At 44.8% G+C, this 24,692-nt stretch overlaps 1 protein-coding gene across 3 annotated transcripts; it reads right to left on the bottom strand.

Annotated features, from left to right (window-relative positions):
- Window positions 1-387: 387 nt before the first annotated feature.
- LOC100285784 (uncharacterized) lies at window positions 388-4,037 on the bottom strand. Of its 3 annotated transcripts, none has more exons than NR_182228.1 (11): window positions 3,641-3,981; window positions 3,332-3,422; window positions 3,184-3,236; window positions 2,998-3,090; window positions 2,846-2,917; window positions 2,251-2,343; window positions 1,876-1,921; window positions 1,469-1,532; window positions 1,327-1,380; window positions 1,151-1,228; window positions 388-797 (listed from the first exon to the last, which is right to left on the bottom strand). NR_182228.1 is itself a non-coding variant. In NM_001158674.2 (11 exons), the coding sequence occupies exons 1-11, from the start codon at window positions 3,806-3,808 to the stop codon at window positions 705-707; spliced, it is 885 nt and encodes a 294-aa protein (NP_001152146.1). In that variant the 5' UTR covers window positions 3,809-3,981; the 3' UTR covers window positions 388-704. The 3 variants fall into 3 exon arrangements, 1 of the variants encoding a protein (NP_001152146.1); NM_001158674.2 differs by having other exon boundaries at window positions 2,251-2,323; XR_004849266.1 differs by having other exon boundaries at window positions 444-797; window positions 1,469-1,500; window positions 2,251-2,323; window positions 3,641-4,037.
- Between the last annotated feature and the right edge of the window lie 20,655 nt (window positions 4,038-24,692).

Here is a 24,692-nt window from a genome sequence, read left to right as displayed (position 1 = left end):
GTTTTTATTGTTTTGCATGGCTAAATATTTTTATTTGTTACATGTCACATTTATTTGTGATATATTGTTATTAGATGTTGTGTGCCTATTAAAGTCATATAAAATATAAGGTGATCATGTTTCTTACGAGAGATGTGGATCTATTAAGAATCCGATAACCGAATGGGTATGTGATAAATCTTATACCCATAAAAGGTAGGAGGATGGGTATAGTTCCATCCTCCAAGATATGACGATAGGTATAGTTTCATCATGATGGAGATGAGAATAGGGTGTTCAAATCCGGTGGAAAATTGCCTATTGACATCTCTATAACGAATTTGTGGAGGGTCCGAACAGTTTCCAGCGAACAACGGTGAAGCGAACGAGTCACATCATCCACGTACCCCAGGAGGATTAGCTGTTCTCGGTTCAGCAAAGGTGAGGAGGCAGAGTACCAAATGAAACATGCAAACGATTACTGAGATGTGAACAAATGATATGCACTGAGAATATTAAAGTTATATAAATTACATTTTACATTTTCTAAATCTGAGAGAAAGAGATCGCATTTTCTAAACCTGAGATTCTAAAGCCTTCCCTCGTATGAAAAGCTGGGCAAGCTCGAGAGCAAAGGTGGTACTTTTCACTCTGCCTTCTGTATTTACCACGCTATATAAGACAATCCACCAGAAAACATTTGCCTGTCCACCAAGGCCTGCTCTCTAATGGATTGGGTGATATTGTGTGATCCCACGTTTTGGAGGCAGTTTCCGTAGAATGAAGAGCACCAGAGCCGAAGGCACTATCTCAACCAGCTGCAGTCGCAATAGGTGAATTCTGTCAGTAAATTGGAAAAGGGTAATTTACTAATTTGATTCCCAGCCATAGCTGTTTGAGCAAGGGCTTTAAGGCATGTGCCATCAAAGCTCACAAAAACTTGCATCTGCGTATGCAATAATCTATACAGTCCTCCAATGACATTTCAATTATTGTTTGTCAAAATAAAACTATTGCACATGTATATTCACCATAGATTTTAAAATTACAACCAAACAAATTTCCACAGTTGCCTTCCTAGAAGTGATCAAGTCGATATTTCAAAATCTAAATGCCACTTGGTTACAAAAAAAATCTAAGGTAAACCATTTTACACCGTCAGGATTCATACCAGGTAATAGAGGAAGTTCAGGATTGGATGGTTCAGGACATCAAGATCTGCTTCTTTATCAAATGAATTGAGGCACAGCTGCAATATACATGCTAAGTTAGTGGATTCCTTTGACACACCTACCAACATGAACTGGTAATACTATAGACCAGTCCAAAGAAATTGCAATTGCTTACCATGACACATCTGATCAAGAAACAAGAAAAACAGATGGTAGTCACATAGCCAACCTGCATTATGGTATGCAGAATACAGAATTAGTGTATAATTTGTACAGAAATACCTAAAAAAATCAGACCAACAGAAACCAGAGTGTACCTCCTGCAATTTCTTTCTCCTTCCTTTCGAATCTACAGGAAAACGCTGCAACATCAGAAATAACCTACAGAAACAGACAGAATATCAAAATCCAGCCAACAGGCATCCTAGTATAGCAATGGGTGATTTATGGCTAGTGTATAAAACCACTTCTACACATCCTGATTCTGCTTGTAAAATAGTGGTTACAGAGAACAAGTCTTGCTCTGGATCTTCTAGTGGAAAATTGGTCAGAACTCTACTACCATCTAAGAAAAAGAAGGCATTTGATATACTCTATCAGGAAATGGCATAGTAAGATCATGGTGCTGCACACATAACACCTATTAAAGTGAGCAAAGAATGTTTCTGGATTTTCAGGAGAATAGCAACACTGTTACGGCAAAGTGGAGTAAAAAAAATGTTACCTTCCTCCATACAGAACAAATCCAAGGGCAGCAAATAGTGATACACCTAAAAAGTATAACACACTATCAGATGAAAAGGTCAAGAAGCTGAAAAAAGTCTATTGCAGCATTAAATGTGGTGTGTTCTTCAGATCATTCCCTGCCAATAAGGCAATAACAGATACCACGAACCAATGCTTCACGAATGCTGTTTCTAAAATTTACTTTTGATAAAATTTTCTACCAATAAAAATTCAATGAGTCCTCAATATAATTCTCCTACATAAGAAGAAAATTAATCGCACTTTATAAATGGCAAGATGCCCATGATCTCATGCTGTCATAGGGACATAAAAAGAGATTGATGGAGAAATGAATTAATGAAACATGGAATACCTGCAAAGAACATCTTTGGCAAAATGACCATAACTCGAACTGGTTTCCACCATAAAACCAACCATAGAATTATCTGAAATACATTGATGTCAACTGAGTCCAGAAACCAGAATGTCAGTATCAAATAAAAATGAATACACTACAAACCCAGTGTGATTATTATCCAGTTTTTACTCCGAGATCAGACTCAAGACAATTATGGCATGTACTACAGAGGTTCCTGGCCTAGCATTTACCGATGGTAGTTAAGATAGTGCGCTAAATATGTTTAGGGCTAGCAAGGGATTTCCATTTTCCCAAGGGAAATGAGTTCATTTTTCCTTGGGAAAATAGGAATCCCTTTGAAAAATGGAGTTCCTAAACTAGCCCTTACAGGATATTTTTCCTTATTGGTATAGGAAGGTATCACAGTCCTTGGCACCCAAAAGGATTAGCTAGTTTTGCAGGCTAATAACAATGGCAAACAGTGACCTGGTACCTGCCACGCACTTTCATAGACTATTAAAACTTTAGATGTGATCAATGTCCACAGCACAGCACTATAAAAGAGCACATTGGCATATGTAGCATTAAATTACCACAGCACATTTATCACCTGAATTGCATAGACCACACCGTTGATCCAATAGAAAGTTGGTCTAAGCCCATCAGTCGACATTGCACGTGCCTAGAGAACAGGAACAAAAATTAAGAGGCACAACAACATTGACAAAACAATAGAGGTCCAACAGAGACAAAAAGAAATACCTGATAATAAATCTCAGCCCAGAAGAGCACTAAAAGTGCATATGTCGTGAAGAATGCAAGCCCGGGCATATCCAGAAGCACATGTTGTATTATCTGTGGTACCACATTGCTTCAAACCATTAGTACTAAAGACCTCCAACAAATTCATCACACGAGTATAGTATAATAATCAAATCAGTTACAAACCTCAGGCTCTACAAGTTGCACATTTCGCCGCAGCACAAACACGACAGACCGCACTGCGAGCAGGAATAGAGCATTCACATCGATCAGTCCACCAAATTAAACACCTAGCAGAAGCTAAGTATTGCAAGCGGCACAAATGCTGGCTCACCGCCGTTCACAAGGAAGTTTAGAAAATGGAACACCTTCTGCGTTGTCCATCCATACTCTGGCACCCTACACTCGATTCTGATTAATTGGACCTGCAATAGAAATTAAACACCGCGAATTCAGAATTCTCGGCAGACGTTACAGTGCCGCCTCTCTCAATTCGTCCCACAAGACCACAAATCAAACCAGCACGCGCTATCGAAACGAACACCAACCGAAACCGACAGAAAATCCCATCTGATCGGGAAATTCTGATAGATCGGACCAGACAAGGGTCAGGGAAGCGAAGCGGGCGCGGGAGGGTGCTTACCAGCGCGACGGCCGAGACGATGCCGTAGAGCACGGCGAGCGCGTGAAATATGCGGTCCTGCCACAGCGGCGACTCGTTGACGTCGCGCCACCAGTCCACGGCGCCGTGGAGTACCGAGGCCGGGACCGACGCCGCGCCCGCGGCCTCCACCGCCAGCAACCCCCTCATCGGGAACCGGCCGGCCAACGCACACGCGGAAAAGGGGGACCTGCCCAGGAGGAGACGGGAGGCGGATCGGGGCTCCGGGACGAGGGGCTGGAAACGGGTGGAGGATTGATTCGAGCTTCGGTTTCGATCGCGTAGAGGGGAAGATCAAAAGGAAGGAGAGAAGGTTAGGATTTGATCGAAGGGGGCCCTCTATATTTATACATTTATACGTTTGACAGGTATAAAGTTCGACAGATTAAATAACTCTAATTTTTAGACATTAGAATCCTATTTAAAGTCCTGACAGGATACGCTTATGTCTTGTAGTTACGTAAGACATAAAATGTAGACAACATACTTTCCTTTAGTTTCGTTTCTAACACCTCTCAAGCCTCAACTATAACTTTACTGAGTTAATTGTCTATTTATTTCCTTGCAGGATTATATAGTCCAATTTATTTTATATAGATTATACAATCTAGTTTATATAATCCAATTAGAGATGTATGTTTATACAAATTATTAGTAGGTAAAAGTCAAACAATAATCTAAAATAGACGCCTATGACTTGCTTATGGATTATCACTATAGAGTGTTTATCATCAATCAACCAGTCTGTATCTGAGAAGGCACTGATCAATTTTAACTTTGATTTTCAGAACGCTAATCCAGGACTGATAGTATTGTTGAGAAATCATATAGTTCTTTTAATGGTTGTCTAATGTTTAGTTGTAGGTGTATGCAAGAAATAGCATACCTTGTTTACTAAATACGAAAGATCTCGTCAAGTAATGGTCAAATATTATAGAGCTCCAATAATACTCATGTACTCCTACTTTGTATTGTTTTGAGTACTAACCATCAGCAACATAGGTCAAAAGTTTTTTTTTATTAATTGCTAATAGAATAGAGAAAGATTTACACAGACTCATATTAGCACGTTGCAACAGTTCATGAGTATATTTCTCTTAAGACAAAATAAGATCATCTTGAGATTTCTTAACTTCTTCACAAGAAAATATTGGAAGTCATCCAAATCTTTTAAAAAATGTATCCTTTAATAATACAGTTATTGCCTCACTGAAAGAACCAGCAACGATAATATCATCTACATAAATGAGCATATATATGGTGTGTTTGGTTCAGCTTTCTGAACCAGATTCACTACTAAAAATCTAAAATCCCAACCAAACAAGTAGAATAGATTTCTAAAAAACCACAGATTCCTATAGTTCAATTCAAAATCACCTCCTACCCATATTTTTTCATATTTTGTCACCCAAGTTACAAGCTATCACGCTCTTATAGAAATTATAGTTGATAGTTATTTCAACCAAACAAATTCCAGTTTTTCCACAATCGTCAACTCACAACAGGTTTCTCATACCTCACAGCTAGAATCAGATTTCCAGGAATCTAGTAATGCTTAACTTTTGGTAGATGAATAAAGATGCATCATACTTAGATGAGATAAAGTCGAGTTCATGTAATCTGATGCTCAACTTTGAATATCATGCCCTAGGCGCTTGTTTTAATCCATAAATTATTTTATCAAGCTTGCAAACATATATAGGAGGGCTTTTGTTTGTATTTATACACAAAATGTTATCTCATATATACTTCGTCCTCTTATATAACCCCATGAAGAAACATGTTCTATACATCTAGTTGTTTTAAACACCAACCTTGAGAGATCGCAAGTAAACAATAAGTCGTATAATAGCGGCCTTAACAACATGACTAAAAGTATCCAAGAAATTAATGTCATATCTCTTTTTAAACCCTTTTATAACTAATCGTGCTTTTGTATGAACTTGTATGTCACTTGAAAGTGTATCTATCCCTTTCTAGGTTTTTATGAATTGAATGACAACACAATAAAGGACTAACCAGATTGCTAAGTATTGAACAATACTTTAAGTATAATGCATATACTTTAGTATGGTCAGACAGAAGCATACAAACGGTTCAACACAAGGCAATGTTGAGGATATTCTATAAGAGATATCAGATGGATATGTGTATATGGGATATCACAAATATAAGGAAGCAAACATGATTGGACAAAGCTTATGAGAAATAAGCTTATAATGAATTGGAGAAGTCTCATGAACAGATGGATTGCTATATCAGAAGGACAAAGATATTTCAGAAGGACAAGAAGGATACATTGAGACGGTGGACATTGATAAGATATTAAGAAGATGGATTTCGGTGTAATATCAAGATGATGTGACTTATAGATAACCTGATAGAGTGAAGACTACAAGGAAAGTGAAAGGGAAATAGGCTCAAACATTTTCCTAAATGATTTTGGTGGTTGAATTGCCCAACACAAATAAAAGGACTAACTAGTTCGCTCTAGAATATAAGTTCTACAGGTGCCAAAGGTTCAACACAAACCAATAAAAAGTCCAAGAAAGGGTTCAAAAGAAAGGAGTTAAAGAAAACTGAAGGCTGCTCTGGTCTGGCGCACTGGACTGTGAAAGGGAAATGTGCCCTTGGGCCATTTCTATGTATTTTGGTGATTGAGTGCCAACACATGTGCTTAATTGGGAATTTATGTACATGGATGAACAAGGTGAAAATCATGAAGTAAAGGTATGTTTCTAAGCCTTAGTACATTGGTTTTAAGTACTAATATATTTGTCTAAGTGTTAGAAACAGAAAGAAGAAGAATAGAGAAAAGGAGAAGGGACTTGGCTGTGTGCTGCCAAGACCCAGCTCGGTCTGGAGCACCGGACTGTCCGGTGTGCACCGGACAGTGTCCGGTGCGCCAGGCTGGCGCGACTCGAACTGGCCGCTCTCGGGAAATTGGCCGGCGGCGTACGGCTAAAATTCACCGGACTGTCCGGTGTGCACCGGACTGTCCGGTGAGCCAACGGTCGGCCAGGGCCAACGGTCGGCCGCGCAATCCGCGCGGGACACGTGGCCGAGCCAACGGTCGGAAGACGGCACCGGACTGTCCGGTGTGCACCGGACATGTCCGGTGCGCCAACAGTGCCAGATCTGCCAACGGTCCCCAACGGTCGTCTTCGCCGTTTAAGGAAACAAATCGGGCACCGGACAGTGTCCGGTGTGCACCGGACTGTCCGGTGCCCCCGACGACAGAAGGCAAGGATGGCCTTCCAGATTTGCTCTCAACGGCTCCTAGCTGTCTTGGGGCTATAAAAGGAGCCCCTAGGCGCATGGAGGAGATACACAAGCAACCTTTGAGCATTCTTGATCATCCACACTAAGTCTCTGCGCATTCGTTTGTGTTTCTAAGTGATTCGAGCTCTGTTCTAAGTGAGAACTCTGAGATAGTCTTGTGAGCTCGATTCTTGGCCGTGTGTGTGCGCTTTTGCTGTGGATTTGTGTGTGTTGCTTCCTCCCTTACTCTGTGTTTCATTTGTGATCATATACTTGTAAGGGCAAGAGACTCCAATTTGTGGAGATTCCTTGCAAACGGGATAGTGAAAGGAAAACAAAACACTGTGGTATTCAAGTGGGTCTTTGGACCGCTTGAGAGGGGTTGATTGCAACCCTCGTCCGTTGGGACGCCACAACGTGGAGTAGGCAAGCGTTGGTCTTGGCCGAACCACGGGATAAAACCACTGTGTCACTCTGTGCTTGATTGGATTCTTGTGGTTATTGTGTTTTGACTCCTCTCTAGCCACTTGGCATAAACTGTGCTAACACCTAATCAAGTTTTGTGGCTATAAGTTTGAAGTTTTTACAGGATCACCTATTCACCCCCCCCCCCTCTAGGTGCTCTCAATTGGTATCGGAGCCGTTCTCTTCAAGAAAGGGACTAACCGCCCGAAGAGATGGATCCTAAGGGGAAGGGAATTGTGATCAACGACAAGGAGAAGGAGTCCTTCGTCAACGAGCCAAGGGATGACAAGTCCAATGACTCGGGCTCGGGCCACAAGCGAAGAGATGGGAAGAAGAAGAAGACAAGACGCATCAAGGAGATCGTCTACTACGACAGCGATGAGTCCTCTTCTTCCCAAAAGGACGACGACTACGACAAACAAAGGAAACCGGTTAATTCTAACTTTTCTTTTGACTACTCTCGTATTCCGCATAGTTCAAATTCACATTTGCTTTCCATTCCACTCGGCAAGCCCCCACACTTTGATGGGGAGGACTACGGATTTTGGAGCCACAAAATGCGTAGTCACCTATTCTCTCTCCATCCTAGCATATGGGAGATTGTAGATAGTGGAATGCACTTTAATAGTTCGGATAGTCCTATGTTCATTAATGAGCAAATCCATAAGAATGCACAAGCTACTACTGTTCTTCTAGCCTCATTGTGCAGGGATGAATATAATAAAGTGAGTGGCTTGGATAACGCCAAGCAAATCTGGGATACCCTCAAGATCTCTCATGAGGGAAATGACGCTACCTTGCTCACCAAAATGGAGTTGGTGGAGGGCGAGCTTGGACGGTTCGCGATGATAAGGGGCGAGGAGCCAACTCAAACATACAACCGGCTCAAGACACTTGTCAACAAAATAAGGAGCTACGGAAGCACGCGATGGACGGACCACGACGTCGTCCGACTAATGCTCAGGTCCTTTACCGTTCTTGATCCTCATTTGGTGAATAATATTCGTGAGAATCCCAGGTACACCAAAATGTCGCCCGAAGAAGTACTAGGAAAATTCGTCAGCGGACGAATGATGATCAAGGAGGCAAGGTATGTGGACGACGCCTTGAATGGACCGATCAACGAGCCGCAACCTTTTGCTCTCAAAGCCACAGGGAACAAGGAGGCGCTACCCAGCAAGGTGGCGCAAATTGAGGCGGCCGGTCTTAATGAAGAAGAAATGGCCCTCATTATCAAGAGATTCAAGACGGTGCTAAAGGGTCGCAATGGACAGCCGAGCAAGACTAAGACCAAGGGGAAGCGATCATGCTTCAAATGCGGTAAGCTTGGTCATTTTATTGCTAACTGTCCTGATAATGATAGTGACCAGGAAAAGGGGAACAAGAGGGAAAAGAAGAAGCATTACAAGAAGGCAAAGGGCGAGGCGCATCTAGGCAAGGAGTGGGACTCGGACTGCTCCTCGTCCGACTCCGACAATGAAGGACTCGCCGCCACCGCCTTCAACAAATCAACCCTCTTCCCCAACGAGCGTCACACATGCCTTATGGCAAGAGAGAAGAAGGTATGTACTCGCAACTCTACCTATGCTTCTTCAAGTGAGGACGAATCTAGTGATGAGGATGAAGTAGATTATTCATGTTTGTTCAAGGGCTTAGATAGATCTAAGATAGACAAAATTAATGAATTAATTGATGCCTTGAATGAAAAGAATATACTTTTAGAAAAGCAAGAGGATTTGTTGTATGAAGAGCATGATAAATTTGTTGAGGCACAAAAATCCTATGCTTTAGAAGTTAAGAGAAATGAAATGCTTTCTTTTGAACTATCTACTTGTCATGAAACCATTTCTACTTTGAAAGGTGTCAACAATGATTTAAATGCTAAATTAGAAGTAGCAAACAAATCCAATTCTTGTGTAGAACATGTTGAAATTTGTACTAGGTGTAAAGACTTTGACATTAATGCTTGTAGTGAACACCTAGTTTCAATTTCCAAGCTTAATGATGAACTGGCTAGTCTTAATGCTCAACTTAAGACTAGCAAGAATGATTTCGATAAGCTAAAATTTGCAAGGGATGCCTACACAATTGGTAGACACCCCTCAATTAAGGATGGACTTGGCTTCAAGAGAGAAGCTAAGAACTTAACAAGCCATAAGGCTTCCATTCCCGCCAAGGAGAAAGGGAAGGCCCCTATGGCTACTAGTGCTAAAAGGAACCATGCATTTTTGTATCATGATAGAAAACAAACTAGAAATGTAAGTCATAATGCTTATGATTCATATGTTTATGATTCTCATGCCATGTTTGCTCCTAGTTCCTCTTATGTGTATGATAGAAATGTTACTAGGAGAAATGTTGTTTCTAAAAGAAATGCTATTCATCATGTGCCTAGAAGGAATGTTATTCATGCTCCTAGGAAAGTAGTGAATGAACCTTCCACAATTTATTATGCTTTAAATGCTTCCTTTGCTATCTGTAGAAAGGATAAGAAAATTGTTGCTAGGAAGTTAGGGGCAAAATGCAAGGGAGACAAAACTTGCATTTGGGTCCCTAAGGATATTTGCACTAACCTTGTAGGACCCAACATGAGTTGGGTACCTAAGACCCAAGCCTAAATTTGCCTTGCAGGTTTATGCATCCGGGGGTTCAAGCTGGATTATTGATAGCGGATGCACAAACCATATGACGGGGGAGAAGAAGATGTTCACCTCCTACGTCAAGAATAAGGATTCCCAAGATTCAATCATATTCGGTGATGGGAATCAAGGCAAGGTAAAAGGGTTAGGTAAAATTGCAATTTCTAATGAGCACTCTATCTCTAATGTGTTTTTAGTAGAGTCACTAGGATATAATTTACTATCTGTTAGTCAATTGTGCAATATGGGATATAACTGTCTATTCACAAATATAGATGTGTCTGTCTTTAGAAGAAGTGATGGTTCACTAGCTTTTAAGGGTGTATTAGACGGCAGACTTTATTTAGTTGATTTTGCAAAAGAAGAGGCCGGTCTAGATGCATGCTTAATGGCTAAGACTTGCATGGGCTGGCTGTGGCATCGCCGCTTAGCACATGTGGGGATGAAGAACCTCCACAAGCTTCTAAAGGGAGAACATGTGATAGGTCTAACCAATGTTCATTTCGAAAAAGATAGACCTTGTGCAGCTTGTCAAGCAGGGAAACAGGTGGGAGGAGCGCATCACAGCAAGAATGTGATGACCACTTCAAGACCCCTGGAGCTGCTGCATATGGATCTCTTCGGACCCGTCGCCTATCTAAGCATAGGAGGAAGTAAGTATGGTCTAGTTATTGTTGATGACTTTTCCCGCTTCACTTGGGTGTTCTTTTTGCAGGATAAGTCTGAAACCCAAGGGACCCTCAAGCGCTTCCTCAGGAGGGCTCAAAATGAGTTTGAGCTCAAAGTGAAAAAGATAAGGAGCGACAACGGGTCCGAGTTCAAGAACCTTCAAGTGGAGGAGTTCCTTGAAGAAGAAGGGATCAAGCACGAGTTCTCCGCTCCCTACACACCACAGCAAAATGGTGTGGTAGAGAGGAAGAACAGGACGCTCATTGACATGGCGAGGACGATGCTAGGAGAGTTCAAGACCCCCGAGTGCTTTTGGACGGAAGCCGTGAACACGGCTTGCCACGCCATCAACAGGGTCTACCTTCATCGCCTCCTCAAGAAGACGTCATATGAGCTACTAACCGGTAACAAACCCAATGTATCGTACTTTCGTGTATTTGGGAGTAAATGCTACATTCTAGTAAAGAAGGGTAGAAATTCTAAGTTTGCTCCCAAAGCTGTAGAAGGGTTTTTGTTAGGTTATGACTCAAATACAAAGGCGTATAGAGTCTTCAACAAATCATCGGGTTTGGTTGAAGTCTCTAGCGACGTTGTATTTGATGAGACTAATGGCTCTTCAAGAGAGCAAGTTGTTGATTGTGATGATGTAGATGAAGAAGATGTTCCGACAGCCGCTATACGAACCATGGCGATTGGAGAAGTGCGGCCACAGGAACAAGATGAGCAAGATCAACCCTCTTCCTCAATTATGGTGCATCCCCCAACTCAAGACGATGAACAGGTTCATCATAAGGAGGCGTGTGATCAAGGGGGAGCACAAGATAATCATGTGATGGAGGAAGAAGTGCAACCGGCACCTCCAACCCAAGTTCGAGCGATGATTCAAAGGGATCATCCCGTCGACCAAATTCTGGGTGACATTAGCAAGGGAGTAACTACTCGATCTCGATTAGTTAATTTTTGTGAGCATTACTCTTTTGTCTCTTCTATTGAGCCTTTCAGGGTAGAGGAGGCCTTGCTAGATCCGGACTGGGTGTTGGCCATGCAAGAGGAGTTAAACAACTTCAAGCGCAATGAAGTTTGGACACTGGTGCCTCGTCCCAAGCAAAATGTTGTGGGAACCAAGTGGGTGTTCCGCAACAAACAGGACGAGCACGGGGTGGTGACGAGGAACAAGGCTCGACTTGTGGCAAAAGGTTATGCCCAAGTCGCAGGTTTGGATTTTGAGGAGACTTTTGCTCCTGTGGCTAGGCTAGAGTCAATTCGAATCTTGCTAGCATATGCCGCTCACCATTCTTTCAGGTTGTACCAAATGGATGTGAAGAGCGCTTTCCTCAACGGGCCAATCAAGGAGGAGGTGTACGTGGAGCAACCCCCTGGCTTCGAGGATGAACGGTACCCCGACCACGTATGTAAGCTCTCTAAGGCGCTCTATGGACTTAAGCAAGCCCCAAGAGCATGGTATGAATGCCTTAGAGACTTTTTACTTGCTAATGCTTTCAAGGTTGGGAAGGCCGATCCAACTCTTTTTACAAAGACATGTGATGGTGATTTGTTCGTGTGCCAAATTTATGTCGATGACATAATATTTGGTTCTACTAACCAAAAGTCTTGTGAAGAGTTTAGCAGAGTGATGACGCAGAAATTCGAGATGTCGATGATGGGCGAGTTGAACTACTTCCTTGGGTTCCAAGTGAAGCAACTCAAGGACGGCACTTTCATCTCCCAAACGAAGTACACGCAGGATCTGCTAAAGCGGTTTGGGATGAAGGACGCCAAGCCCGCAAAGACTCCGATGGGGACCGACGGACACACCGACCTCAATAAAGGAGGTAAGTCCGTTGATCAAAAAGCATACCGGTCAATGATAGGTTCTTTGCTTTATTTATGTGCTAGTAGACCGGATATTATGCTTAGCGTATGCATGTGTGCTAGATTTCAATCCGATCCTAAGGAGTGTCACTTAGTGGCGGTGAAGCGAATTCTTAGATATTTGGTTGCTACGCCTTGCTTCGGGCTCTGGTATCCAAAGGGGTCTACCTTTGACTTAGTTGGATACTCAGACTCCGACTATGCTGGATGTAAGGTCGATAGGAAGAGTACATCGGGGACGTGCCAATTCTTAGGAAGGTCCCTGGTGTCATGGAATTCTAAGAAACAAACATCCGTTGCCCTATCCACCGCTGAGGCCGAGTACGTTGCCGCAGGTCAGTGTTGCGCGCAACTACTTTGGATGAGGCAAACCCTCCGGGACTTTGGCTACAATCTGAGCAAAGTCCCACTCCTATGTGACAATGAGAGTGCTATCCGCATGGCGGAGAATCCTGTTGAGCACAGCCGCACAAAGCACATAGACATCCGGCATCACTTTTTGAGAGACCACCAGCAAAAGGGAGATATCGAAGTGTTTCATGTTAGCACCGAGAACCAGCTAGCCGATATCTTCACTAAGCCTCTAGATGAGAAGACCTTTTGCAGGTTGCGTAGTGAGCTAAATGTCATAGATTCGCGGAACCTGGATTGAATTGTAGCATACATGTAGTTATGCTTTTGATCATGTTCCTTTTTGCATTATGTTGCTTATTATGGTGCTCAAGTTGTACAAACACTCCCTGGACCTCACAAGTCCGTTGCAAAATGATGCACATGTGTAGGGGGAGATGTGTTACAACTTGACCCTTTGAGACTAACCATGTGCTTGAGTTTGATAATTTAGTCTCGAAGGAGGATTGAAAGGGAAAAGGTGGACTTGGACCATGAAAGACTTCCACTGCACTCCGATGAGAGGGTAACTAATTCCAAGTTCATCTCATGAAATCTTATTGCCATTTGCTCTTAATTGAAGACTTTGGTGAGGCAATGGGGTTAAAAGGGCCAAGATTGATCCCGTTTTGGTGCTTGATGCCAAAGGGGGAGAAAATAAAGGCCAAAGTGATAAATGGATCAGCTACCACTTGAGAGATTTTGAAAATAGTAGAATAGAGTTTTTGTTTTGTCAAAAGCTTTTATTGTCTCTTATTGTCTCTATTTTCAAAAGTTGGCTTCTTGTGGGGAGAAGTGTTGATTATGGGAAAAAGGGGGAGTTTTTGAAATCTTTGATCAATCTCTTTTGGAATGACTCTCTTTATACTTCAACATGTGTGTTTGACTTAGAGATAGAGATTTGAGTTTGATTTGCAAAAACAAACCAAGTGGTGGCAAAGGATGATCCATATATGCCAAAATTGAATAAAACTTAAATTTATTTTATTTGAAGTGAGTTTGCACTTGTTCTAGTTGCTTTATGTTGTGTTGGCATAAATCACCAAAAAGGGGGAGATTGAAAGGGAAATGTGCCCTTGGGCCATTTCTATGTATTTTGGTGATTGAGTGCCAACACATGTGCTTAATTGGGAATTTATGTACATGGATGAACAAGGTGAAAATCATGAAGTAAAGGTATGTTTCTAAGCCTTAGTACATTGGTTTTAAGTACTAATATATTTGTCTAAGTGTTAGAAACAGAAAGAAGAAGAATAGAGAAAAGGAGAAGGGACTTGGCTGTGTGCTGCCAAGACCCAGCTCGGTCTGGAGCACCGGACTGTCCGGTGTGCACCGGACAGTGTCCGGTGCGCCAGGCTGGCGCGACTCGAACTGGCCGCTCTCGGGAAATTGGCCGGCGGCGTACGGCTAAAATTCACCGGACTGTCCGGTGTGCACCGGACTGTCCGGTGAGCCAACGGTCGGCCAGGGCCAACGGTCGGCCGCGCAATCCGCGCGGGACACGTGGCCGAGCCAACGGTCGGAAGACGGCACCGGACTGTCCGGTGTGCACCGGACATGTCCGGTGCGCCAACAGTGCCAGATCTGCCAACGGTCCCCAACGGTCGTCTTCGCCGTTTAAGGAAACAAATCGGGCACCGGACAGTGTCCGGTGTGCACCGGACTGTCCGGTGCCCCCGACGACAGAAGGCAAGGATGGCCTTCCAGATTTGCTCTCAACGGCTCCTAGCTGTCTTGGGGCTATAAAAGGAGCCCCTAGGCGCATGGAGGAGATACACAAGCAACCTTTGAGCATTCTTGATCATCCACACTAAGTCTCTGCGCATTCGTTTGTGTTTCTAAGTGATTCGAGCTCTGTTCTAAGTGAGAACTCTGAGATAGTCTTGTGAGCTCGATTCTTGGCCGTGTGTGTGCGCTTTTGCTGTGGATTTGTGTGTGTTGCTTCCTCCCTTACTCTGTGTTTCATTTGTGATCATATACTTGTAAGGGCAAGAGACTCCAATTTGTGGAGATTCCTTGCAAACGGGATAGTGAAAGGAAAACAAAACACCGTGGTATTCAAGTGGGTCTTTGGACCGCTTGAGAGGGGTTGATTGCAACCCTCGTCCGTTGGGACGCCACAACGTGGAGTAGGCAAGCGTTGGTCTTGGCCGAACCACGGGATAAAACCACTGTGTCACTCTGTGCTTGATTGGATTCTTGTGGTTATTGTGTTTTGACTCCTCTCTAGCCACTTGGCATAAACTGTGCTAACACCTAATCAAGTTTTGTGGCTATAAGTTTGAAGTTTTTACAGGATCACCTATTCACCCCCCCCCCCTCTAGGTGCTCTCAGACTGTCCGGTGTCCGGTGCACCACCGGACAGTGTCCGGTGCACCAGGGTGGATCAACTCCAACTTGCTAGCTTCGGGTTTTCGGGGAGCCACTCCGCTATAATTCACCGGACTGTCCAGTGTGCCATGCGGAGCAACGGCTAACAGCGCTAACGATCGTCTGCAAAAGTGAACAGTGAAGCTATAGTGCGCGAACAGCGGGCGCAGAGTCAGAGCAGGCGCCAGAAGGCATACCGGACAGTGAACAGTGACTGTTCGGTGCACCACCGGACTGTCCGGTGGCCCCGCTTGTCAGAGCTCCAACGGTCGAACCCCCAACGGTTGGGTGACGTGGCTGGCGCACCGGACTGTCTGGTGCACCCGTCGACAGACAGCCTCCCCAACGGCCACTTTGGTGGTTGGGGCTATAAATACCCCCCAACCACCACACTTCAAGGCATCCAAGTTTTCAGCCAACACATTCAATACAAGAGCTAGTGCATTCAATACAAGACACAATTAGATTGAATCAAAGTCTCTCCAAGTCCCAATTCCACTCAAAGCAATTAGTGACTAGAAGAGAGAGTTTTGCCCGTGTTCCTTGAGCTATTGCGCTTGGATCGCTTTTCTTCTTCCTCTATTCTTGTTTCTCAAGCTACTTGTAATCAAAGCAAGAGACACCAAGTTGTGGTGGTCCTTGTAGGGGTCTAAGTGACCCGTTTAATTAAGGAGAAAAGCTCACTCGGTCTAAGTGACTGTTTGAGAGAGGGAAAGGGTTGAAAGAGACCCGGTCTTTGTGACCACCTCAACGAGGAGTATGTTTGCAAGAATCGAACCTCGGTAAAACAAATCACCGTGTCATCCGCCTTATTCGCCTGTGATTTGTTTTCGCCCTCTCTTTCGGACTCGCTTATATTTCTAACGCTAACTCCGGCTTGTAGTTGTGCTTAAAGTTTATAAATTTCAGATTTGCCTATTCATCCCCCTCTAGGCGACTTTCAATTGGTATCAGAGCTCGGTACTTCATTAGAGCCTAACCGCTCGAAGTGATGTCGGGAGATCATGCCAAGAAGGAGATGGTGACCGGCGAGAAGCCCGCCACAAGCCACGGGAAAGCTCCATCAGGAGAGTCCGACAACAAAAGGGAGGAATCACCTCCCCGCGTCAAGTCATACCGGAGTGGCGACAAGAAGAAGAAAATGAAGAAGGTGGTCTACTATGAGACCGACTCTCCATCGCCTTCCACCTCCTGCTCCGACACGCCGTCCGTCACTTCTAAGCGCCATGAGTGGTGCAAGCGTGGTCCAAAATGGTAAAAGAAAGAAAACAATCCATGCATATCCTATGAATGTATAAATTGGTTTAATTCCAAGTAACCTTTGCACTTACCTTATGCAAACTAGTTCAATTCTGCACTTATATATTTGCTTTAGTTTGTGTTGGCATCAATCACCAAAAAGGGGGAGATTGAAAGGGAAATGGGCTCAAACCTTTTCCTAAATGATTTTGGTGGTTGAATTGCCCAACACAAATAAAAGGACTAACTAGTTTGCTCTAGAATATAAGTTCTACAGGTGCCAAAGGTTCAACACAAACCAATAAAAAGTCCAAGAAAGGGTTCAAAAGAAAGGAGTTAAAGAAAACCGAAGGCTGCCCTGGTCTGACGCACCGGACTGTCCGGTGCACCAGGGTGGATCAACTCCAACTTGCTAGCTTCGGGTTTTCGGGGAGCCACTCCGCTATAATTCATCGTACTATCTGGTGTAACACCGCCGCCGCCCTCAGCCACTCTCCAGCCTATGTCGGCGCCCTCGGCCACTCTCCACCCTCCACGCCGCCCGCCGCCCCCGCCTCCACCTTCCACGCCGGCAAAGTGCACGCGGCCGACCTCCAACCCCCGCGCCCCGTCGTCTCGCCCGCGACCCGACCTCCAAGGTGATTGCTTGCTTCCGTTTTGTGATATTGTAATTAAAAAACTTCTATGTTCTACGTGTATGATTTATATGAAATGATTAGGTTTAATATTGAGTCAAATTTATATATGTGTATGATTAGGTTAAGATGTAGTCTTGTTGTGTTATCTCTCATGGATTGAATATATATAGATGTGATTGTCGGCCATTGTGCCGTTGATATATGCGTGGATGTCAGCCATCGTGCTGATACTTTTATTTACAGGATTTCAAAACTTCCTCGTGCAGGGGAGGTGCTGCCGAAATTTTCTATTGATAGGTTTCTATTAGAGGATGGAGGACCGTGAGTGGATGTACACGGGCCGTAGAGGAAGGAACGATGTCACCCCTGAATGGATTAGAAAGATCGATGATTTCGTGGAACGGGCATATGGCGAAGCTGCTAAAGGAGCGAGTCTAGTCCCATGCCCGTGCAGCAAATGTGCCAACCGGAAAAGAAAACCAAAGAAGGCCATGGTAGAACATATTTGGAAGAATGGATTTACGTTGGGCTATACTCGGTGGATCTTTCATGGTGAAGCGCATCGTACGAGAGAGGAGGTACTGAGACAACGCGTTGAGGATTATGATGCGATGCGGGGGTAGCGGATATGTTGAACGACTATCACGAGGCACAGTACGCCAGAGGATGTACGGATGACGAGCCAGAGCCGACTGCAAAGGCGTTCTACGACATGTTTGACACGGCACAGAAGCCCCTTCACGGCCAGAAAAAGGTTTCTCAACTGGATGCCATTGGGCTTGTAATGGCGTTCAAATCGCAGTACAGCATGAGTCGAGACGCATTCGATGGCTTGTTGACGGTTATTGGGAGCCTGCTTCTGGATGATCACGTTCTGCCAAAGAGCATGTACGAGGCATAGAAACTCCTTCGTGCACTCAAGATGACATTTACATGCTTGTCCGAAGGGCTGCGTGCTATTTAGGAAAGAATACGCGGAGGCAAATTAATGTCCCAAGTGTAAATCATCTAGGTTCATGGAGGTAGATTCTGGTGATGGACAGAAGAGGCAGCTTGACATCGCCTTGACAATCCTATGACACCTTCCGTTTATACCGAGGATCCAGCGTCTATACATGACCGAGGAATCCGCGAAACAGATGACATGGCACAAAAATGGAAAACGATACAATCCAGACAAGATGGTGCATGCATCCGATGGTGAAGCATGGAAACACTTTGATGCCATTCACCGTGAGAAAGCCGAAGAGGCTCGTAATGTACGTGTTGCGCTGGCCACAGATGGGTTCAATCCCCATGGAATGAGCGCTGCCTCGTACACATGTTGGCCCGTGTTTGTTATCCCAATCAATCTCCCCCTGGTGTGTGCTTTCAAAGGCAGAATATATTCGTGTCGTTGATAATTCCCAGACACCCGGGGAATAAAATGGGCGTGTACATGGAGCTTTTGATCGATGAATTGGTACGTGCCTAGGAGGAAGGGGTATGGACGTATGACCGAGCTATGAAGACAAACTTCAGAATGCATGTTTGGTACCAGTACTCCATGCATGACTTACCGGCGTATGGGCTATTCTGCGCCTGGTGTGTTCACGATAAGTTCCCATGCCCATTTTGCAAGGAATCTCTTAGGTTCATTTGGTTGAAAAAGGGTGGCAAATATTCGTCCTTTGATAAACATCGACAATTTCTCCCTCCTGACCATCCATTCCGCCTAGACATCAAGAACTTTACGAAAGGTGTCGTAGTGACAGACCGCCCACCTGCAACGATGACTGGTGCCGAAATTCATCAACAGATAGATGGGCTCGTGGCAAATACAAAAGATGGTTTTGTGGGATATGGTGAGCAGCATATGTGGACACATAAGTCTGGCTTGACTCGGCTCCCCTATTATGACGACCTGCTCCTTCCACACAACATTGACGTGATGCACACTGAAAAGAATGTTGCCGAGGCACTTTGGGCAACAATTATGGACATTCCTAATAAGTCAAAGGATAATGTAAAGGCAAAAGTGGATCTGGCAGCGTTATGTGATAGACCAAACCAAGAGATGAAGCCGCCAAGTGGTGGAAAGACATGGAGAAGGCCTAAGGCCGATTTCGTCCTAAGCAGGGCCCAGAGGAAGGAAGTACTTTAGTGGATCAAGATGTTGATGTTCCCTGATGGGTATGCAGCTAACCTGAGTAGAGGGGTGAACTTATCTACTATGCGAGTCTTAGGGATGAAGAGTCATGACTTCCACATATGGATTGAACGGATTCTTCCTGCGATGGTTCGAGGCTATGTCCCTGAGCATGTCTGGCTAGCGCTTTCAGAGTTAAGCTATTTCTTCCGTCAACTTTGTGCAAAAAAGTTATCTCGGACCGTGGTTGCAGACTTGGAAAGATTGGCACCCGTGTTACTGTGTAAGCTTGAGAAGATATTTCCACCCGGCTTCTTCAATCCAATGTAGCATTTGATTCTTCATCTCCCCTATGAGGCACGAATGGGGGGCCGTGCAGGGACGTTGGTGCTATCCAATCGAGAGATGTCTAAAGACTATTCGAAAGAAATGTAGAAATAAATGCAAAATCGAGGCTTCCATTGCAGAGGCATACATTCTAGAGGAGGTGTCAAACTCCACAACAACTATTATGGTGACAAACTGCCGAGTGCAGCAGGACGACGACGACCAGCAGTAGGACGATGACGAAGCTCAGTAGGCCGCCTTAGGTTTTGGCGCCTCAGGTTCGAGGAACGTCTACCTGCGAGGTCCCGCGAGTCTCCCTCAGCGTCCCATACTTCGGGACAGGCGGTCGCTGATTCGGCCAGATGGGGAGAGGCATGTAACTTTATGTTCTTCATTCTTGTTCATATTATGTGTTCAAAATCATAATATAAACTAATACTTTTATTTATCACTTGGATAGGTCTTGGACGGTTGTGGATTATGCTGGGGTCATCGTCGCAACCCCAATGGCATCCTCGGCCTGCTGTGCATGGAACACTTCACTAGACTTGTTGAGTACGCCGGAGTGATGGGCCCAGCCTACAGCTTCGACCACTACGTTTTCGCCCCCGATGCAGTAGACTGGGACGATCGGGAATTCAATAACAAGGCGGAGCGGGTGAAGCAAGAGTTGTGGATAAGTCTTAGTATAATGTAAAATATGTCGCATTCGATGTACATTTTTGAAATAATGTATGGATACATCATTTTTGTATCAAGGATTTCTTCAGATGCGAGGCTGGATATGAGGCTAGGGCGGATGTGGTGGGCACCACGAGCTGTAAGAAGCTCGTCGTGGACATGCACTATGAGACCAGAATTTAGGCCATCGTCAGCTATCACGACTTCGTCCTTGGGGAGAAGGTGACCAAGCAGCAAGCCCGAACCATTTCGTTGACCAGGGACCAGTACCTGCAGGTAAAGTCATGCATGTTCGGTACTAGTACTCCATGCATGAATTTAATTTTATCTTCTCATATGCACTTTACGTGTTTACTTTGTAGATGATTCCACATTGGTGCGTCGCACATCCTCTGTGCTGGTAGCAGATGGTGGATAGGTGGTGCTCGCCTAAGTGGGACAAGGCTGAGAGCACCTAGAGGGGGGGGTGAATAGGTGATCCTGTAAAACTTCAAAACTTAAGCCACAAAAACTTGTTAAGTGTTAGCACAATTATGGCCAAGTGGCTAGAGAGGAGTCAAAACACAATAACCACAAGAAATCAATCACAGAGATGACACGGTGGTTATCCCGTGGTTCGGCCAAGTACAAAACTTGCCTACTCCACGTTGTGGCGTCCCAACGGACGAGAGTTGCACTCAACTCCTCTCAAGTGATCCAATGACCAACTTGAATACCACGGTGTTCTTGCTTTTCTTTTCTCAATCCCGTTTGCGAGGAATCTCCACAGCTTGGAGCCTCTCGCCCTTACAAAAGATGTTCACAAAGAATCACGGAGCAAGGGAGGGATTAGCAACACACACAAATCCACAGCAAATTGCGCACACCCACGGCCAAGAATCGAGCTCAAAAGACTATCTCGAAGTTCTCACTAGAACAGAGCTCGAATCACTTAGAATGACAAACGAATGCGCAAAGACTGAGTGTGGATGATCAAGATTGCTCTAAGGTTGCTTGGTATTTTCCTCCATGCGCCTAGGGGTCCCTTTTATAGCCCCAAGGCAGCTAGGAGCCGTTGGGAACAAATCTGGAAGGCCATCTTTGCCTTCTGTCTCGTGGCGCACCGGACACTGTCCGGTGCCCGATTTGTTTCCATAAACAGTGCATCCGACCGTTGCTGTCTGATGCAGATCTGCGCACCGTTGGCGCACCGGACATGTCCGGTGCACACCGGACAGTCCGGTGTACCTCTCCGACCGTTGGCTCGGCCACGTGTCGCGCGCCGATCACGCGGCCGACCGTTGGCCCGGCCGACCGTTGGCTCACCGGACAGTCCGGTGCACACCGGACAGTCCGGTGAATTTTAGCCGAAGTCGCCGGAGAAAAACCCGAGAGCGACTGGTTTGCTCCGCGCTGGTCTGGCGCACCGGACACTGTCCGGTGCACACCGGACAGTCCGGTGCCCCAGCCCGAAACAGCCTTTGGCTGTACACAGCCACTCTCCACTTCTTTTCTTTTCTTCTTCTTCCTGTTTCTAACACTTAGACAAGATATTAGTACACAAAACCAATGTACTAAGGCTTAGAAACATACCTTTACTTGTGATTTGCACTTTGTTCAACCATGGGCGCATTTTCACATTTAAGCACTTGTGTTTGCACTCAATCACCAAAATACTTAGAAATGGCCCAAAGGCACATTTCCCTTTCAATCTCCCCCTTTTTGGTGATTTATGCCAACACAACATAAAGCAACTAGAACAAGTGCAAAATCACTTCAAATAAAAACTAACTTTGAGTTTTATCCAATTTTGGCATATATGGATCATCTTTTGCCACCACTTGTTTTGTTTTTGCAAATCAAACTCAAATCTCTATCTCTAAGTCAAACACACATGTTGAAACATAAAGAGAGTCATTCCAGAAGAGATTGATCAAAGATTTCAAAAACTCCCCCTTTTTCCCATAATCACTACTTCTCCCCACAAGAAGCCAACTTTTGACAAAAGAGACAATGCAAGAGTTTTGAACAAACCAAATACTCTATTCTACTATTTTCAAAATCTCTCAAGTGGTAGCTGATCCCAACTTTTGACAAAAGAGACAATGCAAGAGTTTTGAACAAACCAAATACTCTATTCTACTATTTTCAAAATCTCTCAAGTGGTAGCTGATCCCATTTATTGCTTTGGCCTTTATTTTCTCCCCCTTTGGCATCAAGCACCAAAACGGGATTAATCTTGGCCCTTGAACCCCATTGCCTCACCAAAATCTTCAACAAGAGCTAATGGCAATAAGAGTTCATGAGATGGACTTGGAATAAGTTACCCTCTCATCGGAGTGCAGTGGAAGTCTTTCATAGTCCAAGTCCACCTTTTCCCTTTCAATCCTCCTTCGAGACTAAATCAAGCAAACTCACGCATAGGGTTAGTCTCAAAGGGTCAAGTTGTAACACATCTCCCCCTAAACATGTGCATCACTTTGCAACGGACTTGTGAGGTCCAGGGAGTGTTTGTACAACTTGAGCACCAAAATAAGCAACAATATGCAGAATGGACATGATCAAGGGCATAAACACATGTATGCTACAATTCAATCCAAGTTCCGCGAATCTAAGACATTTAGCTCACTACGCAGCCTGCAAAAGGTCTTCTCATCTAGAGGCTTGGTAAAGATATCGGCTAGCTGGTTCTCGGTGCTAACATGAAACACTTCGATATCCCCCTTTTGCTGGTGGTCTCTCAAAAAGTGATGCCGGATGTCTATGTGCTTTGTGCGGCTGTGCTCAACAGGATTTTCCGCCATGCGGATAGCACTCTCATTATCACATAGGAGTGGGACTTTGCTCAGATTGTAGCCAAAGTCCCTGAGGGTTTGCCTCATCCAAAGTAGTTGCGCGCAACACTGTCCTGCGGCAACGTACTCGGCCTCAGCGGTGGATAGGGCAACGGAGGTTTGTTTCTTAGAATTCCATGACACCAGGGACCTTCCTAAGAATTGGCACGTCCCCGATGTACTCTTCCTATCGACCTTACATCCAGCATAGTCGGAGTCTGAGTATCCAACCAAGTCAAAGGTAGACCCCTTTGGATACCAGAGCCCGAAGCAAGGCGTAGCAACTAAATATCTAAGGATTCGCTTCACCGCCACTAAGTGACACTCCTTAGGATCGGATTGAAATCTAGCACACATGCATACGCTAAGCATAATATCCGGTCTACTAGCACATAAATAAAGTAAAGACCCTATCATTGACCGGTATGCTTTTTGATCAACGGACTTACCTCCTTTGTTGAGGTCAGTGTGTCCGTCCGTCCCCATCGGCGTTTTTGCGGGCTTGGCGTCTTTCATCCCAAACCGCTTTAGCAGATCTTGCGTGTACTTCGTTTGGGAGATGAAGGTGCCGTCCTTGAGTTGCTTCACTTGGAACCCAAGGAAGTAGTTCAACTCGCCCATCATCGACATCTCGAATTTCTGCGTCATCACCCTGCTAAACTCTTCACAAGACTTTTGGTTAGTAGAACCAAATATTATGTCATCGACATAAATTTGGCACACAAACAAATCACCATCACATGTCTTTGTAAAAAGAGTTGGATCGGCTTTCCCAACCTTGAAAGCATTAACAATTAGAAAGTCTCTAAGGCATTCATACCATGCTCTTGGGGCTTGCTTAAGTCCATAGAGCGCCTTAGAGAGCTTACACACATGGTCGAGGTACCGTTCATCCTCGAAGCCAGGGGGTTGCTCCACGTACACCTCCTCCTTTATAGGCCCGTTGAGGAAAGCGCTCTTCACATCCATTTGGTACAACCTGAAAGAATGGTGAGCGGCATATGCTAGCAAGATATGAATTGATTCTAGCCTTGCCACAGGAGCAAAAGTCTCCTCAAAGTCCAAACCTGCGACTTGGGCATAACCTTTTGCCACAAGTCGAGCCTTGTTCCTTGTCACCACCCCGTGCTCGTCCTGTTTGTTGCGGAACACCCACTTGGTTCCCACAACATTTTGCTTAGGACGAGGCACCAGTGTCCAAATTTCATTCCGCTTGAAGTTGTTGAGCTCCTCCTGCATGGCCAACACCCAGTCCGAATCTAGCAAGGCCTCCTCTACCCTGAAAGGCTCAATAGAAGAGACAAAGGAGTAATGCTCACAAAAATTTACTAATCGAGATCGAGTAGTTACTCCCTTGCTAATGTCACCCAGAATTTGGTCGACGGGATGATCCCTTTGAATCATCGCTCGAACTTGGGTTGGAGGTGTCGGTTGCGCTTCTTCCTCCATCACATGATCATCTTGTGCTCCCCCTTGATCACACGCCTCCTGTTGATGAACCTGTTCATCGTCTTGAGTTGGGGGATGCACCGTTGTTGAGG

This window comes from Zea mays, chromosome 1, assembly GCF_902167145.1.
Source record: "Zea mays cultivar B73 chromosome 1, Zm-B73-REFERENCE-NAM-5.0, whole genome shotgun sequence".
In the NCBI taxonomy this organism is placed as follows: domain Eukaryota; kingdom Viridiplantae; phylum Streptophyta; class Magnoliopsida; order Poales; family Poaceae; genus Zea; species Zea mays.
This window is presented reverse-complemented; position numbering and strand designations above follow the sequence as displayed.

Bases quoted from the DNA above. Each gene is read 5' to 3' on its own strand.
- LOC100285784 (NM_001158674.2), bottom strand. From the start codon at position 3,808: ATGAGGGGGTTGCTGGCGGTGGAGGCCGCGGGCGCGGCGTCGGTCCCG. The intron at 2,918-2,997 runs GTATTTCTTTTT...CCTGTTCTCTAG, and splicing joins GGGCTGAGATTTATTATCAG to GCACGTGCAATGTCGACTGA. The intron at 1,229-1,326 runs GTAAGCAATTGC...TGTATATTGCAG, and splicing joins TCTTGATCAGATGTGTCATG to CTGTGCCTCAATTCATTTGA.